The sequence below is a fragment of the Convolutriloba macropyga genome, chromosome 11 (assembly GCF_964194025.1).
Source record: "Convolutriloba macropyga chromosome 11, txConMacr16.3, whole genome shotgun sequence".
Lineage (NCBI taxonomy): Eukaryota > Metazoa > Xenacoelomorpha > Acoela > Convolutidae > Convolutriloba > Convolutriloba macropyga.
The window spans coordinates 19567730-19580779 of record NC_134478.1 but is presented as its reverse complement, the minus strand read 5'-3'; the positions used below and the strand labels follow the sequence as shown (position 1 = coordinate 19580779).

The following is a 13050-nucleotide window of genomic DNA, read 5'->3' as shown; positions in this document are numbered from 1 at the left end:
GACATACGACTAGTTCAATTAAATGTGTATGGAAGCGACTAAATGGAAAATCTCTGTGAAATTAAGGAGATATTATCAATTTGTGAGAACGAAACGTACGCTCGAATAAGTTCAAAAATTAACGTAATGTTACCTGGAATTGGGCACATAATTCTTAAGATTTGTAATTTACGGTAAATTATTCAGCCAACAAAAAATAATATACCAGCTTTTTGAGATACAACTAGCCTAACATTCACTGGATATACAATCAAATCCATTTTTGCAGGCAAAAGTGAACTGTAAACTCTGATGAAATTGTTGAAATTTTCCCAGAAAAACATGATTAGATTCAAAACTTTTTTCTAACGCTTCATGAGCGAAACTCAGGATAACTAAAACAGAAAACCCGGATGATAAATTGCTGAAACGGTAACATACATACTTTTCGTTGATTGTATTCTTGTCATTTACAATTATGTTCCTCTAAAATTCCTATAGATCCTGTATAACTTCAGTCTTGTTCTCTGGGCTTGTTTAGATCAATCTTTTAACGCTTCTTTCATTGTCACTCAATTCCACTTTCTTTTTAATGCGACAAACATGGTTTTTGTACTCAACGCTTCAGTTATCTGATTTCCATATAAAACTGTGACTTGCTTTCCTCTTTTTAAAAAGTTTTTAGAGTGACACCATAAATCCGTTATTTTCTCTAGGGGCAACGCTTATAACTTTTCCAAAGGCTAATTGAAAGTCATTGCGATATAAAATTTTGATCAGAATCTCGTCAGCCGAGTGCAGTCGGAGGCAGACTGTGGCCATCAACAGGGCTGATGGTTATAAAAACTGGCCAAAAAGAGCAGTCAGTTCGAGCTCTGAGAAATTAGCTTTTAAACTGATTATATAGTGATTCAGTAATGCTTGATACTGATATTGTCTTCACGAGCGCTGAACTACAATGACGCGTAAGTCCAGGTACTTTTAAACTTTTTTATAGTGATTGATAGTGATTTCAGGCGTACAAGAATATGGTTAGCTGTTTCAAAGGTTTGAAGGTCTGCTCATATTTGTGCCTACCTAACTGTGATCAAAGACGGTTTCAGCCACCCAAAATCGAGTCAGAAACTTTTTTCTCGAGATTGGAATAGTTCATTATGTGAAGATACGGCGAGTTATTGAATAATTGGCCAGATTAAGCATAAAAATAAGAACTAATTAAATTGAAGTAATATCATTTGAAATTATACTAGAAATAAACTATTGGTTATCTCTAAACCTCGTTCACTTTGGCAGTAATTGGTACCAAAAAGAACAGAAAAAATTAGAGAAAAAATAAAGCATTGGTAATGTAAAAGAAAACTGGGATCCTTTCCTGTCTGTACCCTTTCCCCTGTTAAACGCAAAAAAAATGTTGCAAACAATTATTTTGAGAGTTCAATCCCCTGCCTCCGTGAAGCTGTCTGTGTGAGGATGAGCTCTTACTTAACCATAGCTTCAGGTCGACCATAGCCTGATCAATGTTGGCTGCAATGATGGTACCACGTGAAAGTTTCAGACGCAAAAAAAGTGGCAATCGTCACCAAAAAAAGTGCAATGATGCTCATAAAAAGAACAGTCTGAAATGTTGGGAATAATAAGAAGAAGGGCAGCTGAGAACAGGCCGCGGTGGCCTAATGTTGTTCCATTGCGATTAAGCAGGAACAAATTATTATTATTATTATTATTATTATTATTATTATTATTATTATTATTATTATTATTATTATTATTATTATTATTATTATTATTATTATTATTATTATTATTATTATTATTATTATTATTATTATTATTATTATTATTATTATTATTATTATTATTACTATTATTATTATTACTATTATTATTATTATTATTACTATTATTATTATTATTATTATTATTATTATTATTATTATTATTATTATTATTATTATTATTATTATTATTATTATTATTATTATTATTATTATTATTATTATTACTATTATTATTATCACTATTATTATTATTATTATTACTATTATTATTATTATTATTATTATTATTATTATTATTATTATTATTATTATTATTATTATTATTATTATTATTATTATTATTATTATTATTATTATTATTATTATTATTATTATTATTATTATTATTATTATTATTATTATTATTATTTATACTTGCAATGGCAGGTGCTCTGTATTTGGGCTGTGCATAGCCGCGTACTATGGGGGTGTGGCAGTAACGGAAATGATCTGCAATTTCTTTCCTTCTTATGAAATATAATTTCAAGCACATGAAGTTCAGGTAATCGATCTCAAAATGGTCTAGGCTTGGATTGCAAGAAAGTTTGGACAATTTTCTTGGCTGAATCCGACCAGAGATCACTGTGGTCTGGGATGGTCTTCTGATCAGAGAAGCCGCTGAGCTCATTTCGAGTGGATGAAAGTCTGGTCAGAGTGGATGAAATTTGAGTGGATGAAAGTCTGGTCAGAGGTCATTATGGTCTGGGAGGTTTTTTTTTATCCGAAGTCAATTTGAACAGTCTGAGATGTGGGAATAATAGAAAAAGGACAGCTGAGAACAGGCTATTGTTAATGCAGACTCAAAGCCTAATGCTGCTCCGCTGCGATTACACAGAAAATTTACTTATTATTTATTATTATATCTGGGATTGTCTGCTCACAGGGAAGTGTCGGGAAGTATAGGGAAGTATAGGCTGTAAACGCAAGACCTCAACCTAGCTTGTCCATTCTTAAGTCTGATCGACATATTCAATTTGAAAAAAAAATTGATTTTAAATAAATTTTTTGTCTTTCGGTTTACTGTCCCAGCTTCCTATAGTCATATCTTTTTCAGAAGTGCTTTCTTGATTCAATTGTTCTGACTACTTAAGTTTAATGACATTGGTAAAAAACAATGCTACATGTATGCAATTTTTAACGATACAACTTCGTGGCCTCCTCCTCTGAACAGAATGTTGCCGATAAAAATACGAATAGAAAATAACTTGTATAAAGATACAATTAACAGAAGATTAAGAAAACACATTACGAAGTTAAATCGACGTTAAATTGAGGTGTGTGTGTCTGTGGTATTCAAGCAGTGATACAGTTTCTATAACATACAATTTGATAAGCTTCGTTTTGAGAGTTGTTTATTGTTTTAACTTAAAAACTTAACCATCTGATAATATGTCATTTGAAAACTGTTTATTTTTCGGACGTAAACTTTGTGTGAACAAATTTTACTATTGTGTCAAGTGCAGTGTGTAAGACAAAAGCTCTAGACGGCCAAATGGCAAATTTAATCAAGAGAAGCAAAATGCGAGTGTAATAGTGTAAAAAAATATTAGTGCAGAATTAATTGACAATTGTTGAGTTCAAATGTGAGTAGACGAGGAAAGATTTTGAAATCACGATTTCTCGAATATTGTGCAAATAAACAAATATTCACCGAGACTATGTCAGAAGTTAGGAAAATTTACGCTTATTTCAGTTCAAAGAACTGAACTCTCTGAATTTATGATATTTGGTCATTGGTTTGCCATTTGGCGGTCTATACAGCTGATTAACTTCTTAAAAACTTCTGAAAAAAGTTTTCCGCGATCAGGTAAATAGAGGAGGAGAAAAGTGAAGAAACTGAGGAAGATAGATTGACACACAAAAGATTGGTACAGAAATCCTCACAGTTGCATTGGGCGAAAGTGGACACACGCTATGGTTAGTGAGTTTTCTACCATCATATCTCCCAGAAAGGTATTGAATTGCACCAACCCTGTTTCAGGTTTCATAGAATGATCTTTACAAAACATTGTTATCTAACTGTCTGCTAAACGTGGCGACGAAAATAAACCTAAGTCTAGTTTTCTGAAGACTTTGATGCCGTGAATATTAGCCGGTAGAATATTGACCAAATCATAGTTACCTTTATATTGTTGCATCCGAGAAAGTTTCCTTCATTGTCCTTAGTTGTTCTTATAACTTTTTTTTTAAAAATGACAACTCTATGTATTTGCTAGCCCCACTGTTTTTGTTAAAATCATTTTCGACTCTTTTTGAGGGCATAACAGCCAAACAAATCTGGTTTCATTTAGGAGCTAACTCACCAAGAATTTCAATACAAAAATATTTTTAAGATCCCGTCGTTTTGAAAAAAAAATTATAACAATTTTGAACGGTGCAATTTCTTCATATTTAGGCCCATTTAAAGCGCTTTCAGCCAGTTTTGCCCATTCGCGATGATTTTGCGGATTCTTAGTACTTTTCTGCAGTTCGTTACAAACACAAAAGCCACAAAAAGTTCAGTCTTGTAGATAGTTATCAGTTTATCTGCTCCTCTCAACTGAGAAAGCACAGAAAAATTTTTCAAAAAACTAATAAGGTAAAACAACACCTGTGCTAGATTTTTAGCATGCATTTTCAACAAAAATAGGTAAAAAACAGTTTTAAGGAAGAACCTACAACACAAGAGAAATTTTAGACAGGAACAAAACATTTCGCATCAAAATCCATTACAACAGCTAAAATTCAGCCGAAATTGTGTCAGTTGAGTGCTAAAATTCAAATTATAACCACCAAAAGATCAATCAGATCCTTTGTTAGTCATTAGAGAGCAACTAGTAGAAAAAAATTATGTTTGATCATCAGCTGTGAAGCACCGAAGGACGTCTACTTTTTAGCGTTTTTAACTTTCAGTTTGTTGTCGTCATATAAATTTGTTGACGGTTTTTATACCAAAAATCTCAACTGTTAACTGGAGTCTATCATTTTAAGTGCCTTTTTAATAAATGATGACACATCGTGAGGGACAAAACGGGGTTTTTCATTATTGCGGGGAGAAGCATAGCTAAATTGGAATTTTGAAAACTCCCTCATTACAGTGCAGAGGTATACCCAAATCGTCACGGGCAGATATGACCGATGTGTGTATCTCGTGTTCGTTTTTACTATGTTAATACATTGAAAGTTGTACAATATTGCGGAAAATAGCTACTTTAGCAGAAACCGGCAAAATGGAAGGGAATATCGTATCCCGTGTTCGCAAAAGTGTCCTAATTTTAGCCGCGGAATACAAGTACAAACTTAATAACCTATTTTTCGCGCGAGTTGTATCACGCATCCGCTCAATTTACGTATCAATTTTTCGCACACAATGTGGCCCGATTTCGCATATAATCCGCAATTAAGCCTAATTTAATGCGCTTTGAGCATCAAAGTGATTATTAAAGCTTTATTAACTACTTTTGTTAAAAGGAACCATTAATTGTCTTATTGTTAAGAACATCTTCGATTTTATTAAAGCTTTATTACTACTTTTGTTAAAACGAAGTCCCACATTATGCTGATTATACTGAGAAGTACTCCCACATTAACAAACAAAGCCTTTTTTGGCCAATGAAAATAGATTTGATCAGTGAAAAAAAGATTCGGCCGCTCTCAAAATTGACAAACAAAGCCTTTTTTCTGAGGGATTTTTTGGAAAAAAGTCAATTTTTGTGGCACTGGGACGTATACCATATATTTGACTAAATAAGTACGGCCAGTACCACATTGACAGTCACCTGGCTGCATTCGGTGGTCTATCGAGCTGAAACAGTTAAGCATTTGTCAGAAAATTTAATTAAGATTCTAAATCTAAATGTTACTAAAATAAACAACATAGAAAATACACACAAGGATTGCTGACACAATGATTGCAACAAGTGTACCGATAGACATTGTCTTGAAACAAGTGTCCCGAGAAGTGAGTGAAGTGAAACTCAGAGGGCCGCTGCATTTAAATTTGATTGCAAAATAGTTCTGTAATCCTCATCTGGGGTGTTGTTTATCAGAGTTGTTATCAGGGTTATTTTTAGCAGCTTCAAAACGTAATCTCTACATTCGGCGATATTGATCATTCTTATAACGTTATACTGCCTTTCTAGTTTTATGGCATCCCATTTCTCATCGAGATATTCGTCTAGGAGATAAGTGGGGATGTCATTACTTTTCGTCGGTTTTAAGGCATATCTGATCTGATGTTTGCTCTCCATTAGACACAACGCCTTTCTCAGCTGCTCGTTTACGGGAAAAAACTCCGTCTGCGTGATGTCCAAGATAAACCAGGCATGCCCCCAACAATTAGGATGTGCATTAAATCAATGGCAACAAAAATATGTTGCTTTTTGTCAATATCGGATGTCCTCAAGAGGTCCTCAATTCTTAAGTTGGAGCCATTTAGAATTGTTTTTGCTGCAGATAAAATTTTTCTTTTTTATGCTCTATGGTTGAATTGGCTATTTCATCAATAAACCTAGCATTTAGGTAAAATTTTCCGTCTATAGAACGCAGGTTTTTCCTGTAGCAGCTTCTTATCTCCTCTTGTTCGTCCATTAACAAGGTAAGATTGCACAGAGGTAAATTTCGGTAAAAAATCAACTATGAATTGATTACCGCTTTTTTGTTGCTAAATTTGATTTAACGAGTGCCTTTCAATTGATTTTGTTCAATTTTAATGAGTTTTTTTCCAATGAAGTTGTTAAATACAGTACTCAATAATTTTGCGTCTAATTACGGGTTTTCAGGTGTCAGGAACAATCCATCGATTTTTCTCCGGAAAATCCCTCAATTCTGCGTGTGTTGTAGTTAACTCTTTATACCGCCATTTACAGGTGTCTATTAAATTTGGACTCATTTACAGGTTGCGTCTGTTTACAGATTCATAGAGTACTATTACCTTATCAACGAACCCCTTTATGTTGGGTTTAGTTTGCTCACAAATACGAAAACCCCACAAGTTGTGAAAACCCATTTTCCATGTGAACTGGTACCGTAAGCATTTGAAAAATGAGGAATGTCGTGTCATTTAACGGAACCCGAAAGACATAATTGTGAATTAATCTCACTTTTAAAGCGTCCCTTTACAGGTTTGTAGGTGCGGGTGAGTAGGTGGGAGAGTGAGACGATTAAACACAAGGTCCATAAAAAACAAAGTACCCTTGCAGACCCCCTCTTACATTAATGTCAAAATTTGCCTTAAAATTGATCTTTAAGAAAGTAATGGCGAAACGACAATTTCGTTTTTGGGTCTATTCCCAAGTTTACAAGCCTATTTATTTTTTTCAGAAAAATCCCTCCATTTTGGTCTCTCTCTCTCTCTCTCTCTCTCTCTCTCTCGCTCTCTTCGTCTAAAATTATTTTCCTCTATTTTTACTATTAGTTAAGACAAACTGCAACCGTGTCAAAAAAGAAAAATTCCTCCGTTGAAGTTGGAGTTTTGTCGAATTTTATTTTTTTCCGAAAAATCCCTCCATTTTGTTCTCTCTCTCTGTCTTCCTCTAAAATTATTTTCCTCTGAAGAGTTTGCTGAGCTTTTTTTGCTATTAGTTTAGTCACACTGCATCTGTGTCAAAAAATCCTTCGTTGAAGTCGGAGTTTTGTCGAATTTTATATTTTTCCCGAAAAATACCTCCATTTTGTTCTCTCTCTATGTCTTCCTCTAAAATTATTTTCCTCTGAAGAATTTACTGAGTGATATTTACTATTAGTTTAGACAACTGCATCCGTGTTAAAACTGAAATAATCCTCCGTTGAAGTTGGAGTTTGTCGAATTTTATTTTTTTTCCGAAAAATCCCTCCTTTTTGCGCGCACTCTCTCTCCCTGCTTCCCTCCCTCTCTATCTTTCTTCCTCCCTATCTCTCTCTCTTTCTCTCTCTCTCTCTCTCTCCTCCCTATAAATAAATCACACAAATAATACGTTCATATATACACAATCTATGGCAGTAGACATTAAGACATTAGGCATTAAGGCATTAAGCCATTTTGGTAGTTTTTTTTGGTAGTTTTTGGATACAGAATTACTGATTACAGAATTGTCATTCCCTGTCAATAGAGTCATTGCAGTTGCGGTGGATTTGTGTGACCATTTGATGTTTGACCATTTGATGTTTGTGTGACCATTTGACCAAGTGCTGCGAACAAGTGACCAGATGACCTGAAACAGTCCGGGGAATTAATTTGTCTTTGTTACTTGGTGTTATTTAAATCAATGTAAAGCTTTAAATAGCTTCAATAAAATCTTAATTTATTATTAAATATTAAACCACTTTTGCATGCTCGAAATGCGCGCATTTAATTAGGCTCAATTGCGGATTAGAGATACTTTCAATGCGAATAATAGATACCTAAATTGAGCGGAAACGTACTACAATATTTGTTACCTATTTTTCGCACCGAATGTTCTTTTATTTCGCAAAATTGGCGGAACCCCTTTTGCGAAATGTAAGATACAAAGGATGTCATCTAATTTCGTTCATTTTATGTAACTAATTTTCGAGCCAATTTTACTAAGGCGGAAATTTTGGGGTATACCTCTGCACTGTAATGCTGGTTTTTTGATGAACACTGAACATGATAGATTTTCTCGGAGAAAATTTAAGCGAACATTTTGCGGCGAATGAATTTGATAACCAAGCCATCTACATTTCAAAAAATCACGTTAATAAATTTCTTTTCCCAGTTCTAATTATTTTAGTTCTTTCCCATTGGTTCAAAAAGATTGAACAATTTTTGTAGACCTGACGGCTATACTAGAGTTTTAATTTTTTATCTCCACTCATTGCCATGATGTATTTTTCACACTAACTCTCTCTAAAAATTTTGACGTTTTTCTGAAAGAGTTGTAGCAGCCGGCGACAATTTTTGCAAAAAAAATTGGTGGCTTCCTAGATCCATTTGGGAATTTTTCATGGCTACTATGCCAAAATCTTTGAAAACATATATGTAGTAAGTTTGAAAAAAAACTTAACAGAAAATTGAATTTCATTGAATTTGGGTATAATTTAGAGGATTTAGTCATTTGGCTGTAACGTATTGTCATTAGTTTGTCATTAACTAAAGTTTTCAAATAGCTTTTTCTGAAAAGAACGGTTGTTTTCTTTGTAAATGCTACTGTTTTCGGATTGTGATTAGAAATGTCATACCAATATCACTGAGATAAAAGTCATGTTAGTCCTTCATTATGCTTCATTGTACTAATGGACTTTTTTGTTAAAAACTTTTTCAACTCTTCAGCTCCTTTAGAAAATAACGCGCACCAAAAAATTTATTGCTGTCTATCTTGAAAAACAATTGCAATCATCTGAGGAACTTTTTCGGTGAAAAATGAAAAACATTTGATGCACGGACACTGTGTAGTCACTGCTTCAACGTTGCAAAAAAATTTTCGTTGCCACTTTGTTCTGAAACATTTTTTTTAAAAATGCTAGCGTGTCTGATAGTCTACCGTATGCTGTGATTTTTTTGCCTCTTGTGCTCTCAATCATGATTGTATTTTTCCACTGCACTGAATCAGGCGAGCCTTCTTGGTGTTCTTCATTGTTAGTTAATAGAGTGCCAGATGGTGAATTCTTTGGTCATTAAAATGATTTTAGGATTTGCTTTAATTTATTTGTTTCATCTCAATTAAAATCTAATTTTTTTCCAATTTTGGTGTAATTAATTAATTTATTTAGTGTAGCAACTGCTACACTTGGTTTCGAGATTTCTAAAGAGTTTCTCATTTTTTGGAGCGTTGTCCTCAATGAATTCTATTTGTTCAGCTCGGGGCTTTTAATTAGTTCTCGCTATCGATCTTTAGTTACACTAACTTGGAATTAAACTCCAATTTAGACAACTAATGCTAATTATTACAGAAAAATATCGCAACCATTATTTTTCCATTTAGCATAATTCAACTTTTAAGGAGAAAAATATGGTTACTGAATTAAGACCAGGATTTTCGTGCGATTGTTTGCTCTCTTTTGCCCCTCTTAATATATTAAATGTAAAAAATACAAGGCGGCTCGGTAATGTGCGATCGCACATAAGGTTCCGACCCCGCTCATCCACAATTTTGGCATAATTGTCAACCAAATGAGGAAAAGATAGAAAAACATAAAAAAATTCAAGTATTTTTCAAAAAAAAAAAAAAATGGTGTATGATCGAAAAGATAGCCTCCAAAGCAAATAACTCAGTGGAGTAAAAAATGATGCATTAGATTGATGAGATATGCCGATATTAAGAAAGCGAGCGAAGACGAACGGCAAAATTAAACAACAACAACAAACATTAATAACATCAAAAAACTTATGTCCGTTTTAAAAAACAAAACTTAATAACAAATTCATCAAAATAGCGTCAGATAAAACTGAAAATAAACAAAATAACTTGTAATTCATCAGAAAAAAATGGTTATTCACCAGTTCATAAAAAAGCTTGGTAAAAATTAGACAAAAAACAACAGAAACTTTAAGGTTAGAAAATTCGCTGAATTTAAAAAAAGAACAATTAATTTCAAAGTAATGAAATCCATTAGGAATCAAATAAAATATCCCAGAGGTTTACAATCACCAATGTGTTTATAGAAGGGAATTAGGAACTCTTGATATTCAGTTTTTTATGCAGTTACAAAAAGAACAACAAGGAGACAACAAACTAAAAATCAATTAAAATTTGCCAGAAATTGCTTTGGAAGCCGTAAAGCCATATCTTGGCCCCCAAAATATGCTCAATTGCACCTTCGTCGAACACCAAAAATGTATTATGTGGCCGCTGATTAGTGAAAATAAGCAACAAATAGACAAAAAAGAAAAAAGCAAGATTATGTAAAACTTGTCTTTATCGAAAAAAATTTATTTCCAAAGACATGAAAGCCAATAATTACAAAATGAAAAAATTGAATAGGTTCGTTTATTCCCCCAAAAGAAGCCCTCGAGACCTGAAATTATCTAGAACATGTCTTACGTCTACAAAAAGAACGTAAAATATGACAAAAATCAAAAATTAATTTTTTTTTTGTGAAAAACCCGTGTCGGAGCCAGTAAATTCATAACGAATTCTTTAAAAACATTAGATATTTCGACACCAATCCCTTTTGACACCTACCTTTGACAACATTAATGTCATCTTTAACCTTTAATTAACGAGACCAGGTAACAAACAGTCAATAAAGGGAACAAAATTGCGAAATTGAATTTTTTTTTCATTTTTCAAAACAATTGTTTTCAAAGTCATGAAAGCCATTATCTATCTTCTAATATCAGAACATCCGCCCATCTACTCTTCCAGGAAAAGCCAATCAAACCGGGTCATTGTACAGAAAATTAAATACGACTAAAAAGACAAAGTAAAAACGAAAGTTAAAGACAAAATTAAAATATTCAATTAAATTTTTCGAGAAAGTATTGTCGGAGCGGTAAAGAACCACAATCTATATCTTTAAGGATTTAAATAATATCAATAGTGCGTTATTTTGAACGCTAAAAGTTTGATATATGAACTGACAATAACGTGATAATTTGACAAAATTAGAAAACATGAAAAATGGGCGAATACCCAAAAATTAAAAAAATTTTGAAATCTAGTAGTATCAAAGCCAGAACACCATAACTTAAGGCGTAAAACCGCAATAAAGACTAAATTTGAATTCAGCAGAAGGAAGGACTGATCTTTGATTGCTGACACTAAGCTACAAGTTGACCAAAGTAAAAGAAAAATGGAGGCAAAGTTCAATAAGCCATTTTTTTTTAAAATCAAATGTTTTAAAAGTCAAAACGACCAAAAGCTATCATGCAATTAACTAGATAAATTAATTTGGAGCTGATTAGGAAGCCAATAGGATCTATCACTAGTGAGTCGTGATTTGAATTGTTCTGTTATTTAATTAACATAAAAAAGATCATTTTTTTAAATTAAAAAACCGATTGATGACAATCGGAATCATTTTTTGGATTGTAACGGTCCAAGATTGGTACAGAACTAGTCCTGCTAATGTTGTTTGTCCATTAAAAATATTTAATTTTTGGAATGTCATTGATATAGTTATTTTGTTTGTTAAAAAAATCAAAAGTAAATGCTGCGTTTTTGATAATCAACGAATAAAGTTAGCTAAAAACGGCAAAGTTTTTTTTACAGAGCACTCTTAACGCAAGTTGAAGTGGATTTAGCCCGCCCCCTTTTCAGTCTACAAAGACTGTGTTAGTGGTGTTTGGGTGTGCACTTTCTGCAAACTTAATCAGAGTGGACTAAAGAAACTTATTTCGTGCTGTTTTTGATGAAAAAGTCTGAATTTTGTGAAATTTTTAGCAGGAATTTGTAACAAAAAATTCAATTAAAATAACCGACAATGTATCGACAATGTATTTTGTCTTTAAACGTAAAATCAACAACATCTTCATGAATTTTTTTTTCAAATTTTGTCAAAATTGGCAAAATTTTTGGTCAAAAATTCCGAAAAAAACTGAATGAAATCAATGGAATTTACTCTATTTTCTCGAAAGTTTAAATCTCGATATCTCCCTGTCAAAAACGAAAATCAAAAAAAATTTTGAATTCCATATTCTACGCTGGACAAGCTTTCTAATGATACCAGTCTCAACTCTCTACGATGAATATATCGATCGGCCAAAATTGACTGAACAAAAAAAACCCAGTTGAGTATATAGTTCCTCCCCCCTCAAGAGGGGTCGGAACAATTAACCTAAATTTCATTAGAATAAAATAGAAACTTTAGCAGGAAAGTCCTTGAAGTCTTCAGAAATAGATTGATTTATTTTGAAATAATGAGAACTACAATATTAGTGTGTATAATTATAAGTGTCAATATCTAAAAATTTAGGATTGTTATAGAAGTAAAATAATTTATGCCAACCCAGTGAAATGAAACTTGAAACATCTTGCTAAGAAGCATGATAAAACTTGACAAATCTTGGCAAGATCTTGGTGAGATTCGTGGCAAGGAAACGTGAAGATATGAACGAACCTGTAAGTTCTTTGCAAGAAATTCAAGAAATAAGATCTTATTAAGATAAATAAAAAAGAATTATGATCATAACAATATTTTGTTATTACATCGCCGGATAACGAAAACTTTTTTAATCTGCAGTCTGATTCGAATAAAGCGATTTCATTGTACGGTTGCTGCTGAAATCTGTTTGTGGTGTCGTTCTCGATTGCTTGTTCAATGCTTACACCATCCGCGCGCTAAAACAATCCTCGAGAGTCAGCGATCACCGTTCTTGGATTGTAGTGATGGCTCG

General features: G+C 32.9%; 1 protein-coding gene across 1 annotated transcript in view; it reads left to right on the top strand.

The window, feature by feature from the left end:
• The first annotated feature begins 3243 nt into the window (after positions 1 to 3243).
• LOC142349388 (serine/threonine-protein kinase ULK1-like) overlaps positions 3244 to 13050 on the top strand; it is a 59111-nt gene continuing 49304 nt past the window's right edge. The window contains exons 1-2 of the mRNA XM_075400904.1: positions 3244 to 3262; positions 3558 to 3713. Coding sequence (XP_075257019.1) covers positions 3711 to 3713 — 3 coding nt within the window. The 5' untranslated portion in view covers positions 3244 to 3262; positions 3558 to 3710. The remainder of the gene's footprint in view (positions 3263 to 3557; positions 3714 to 13050) is intronic.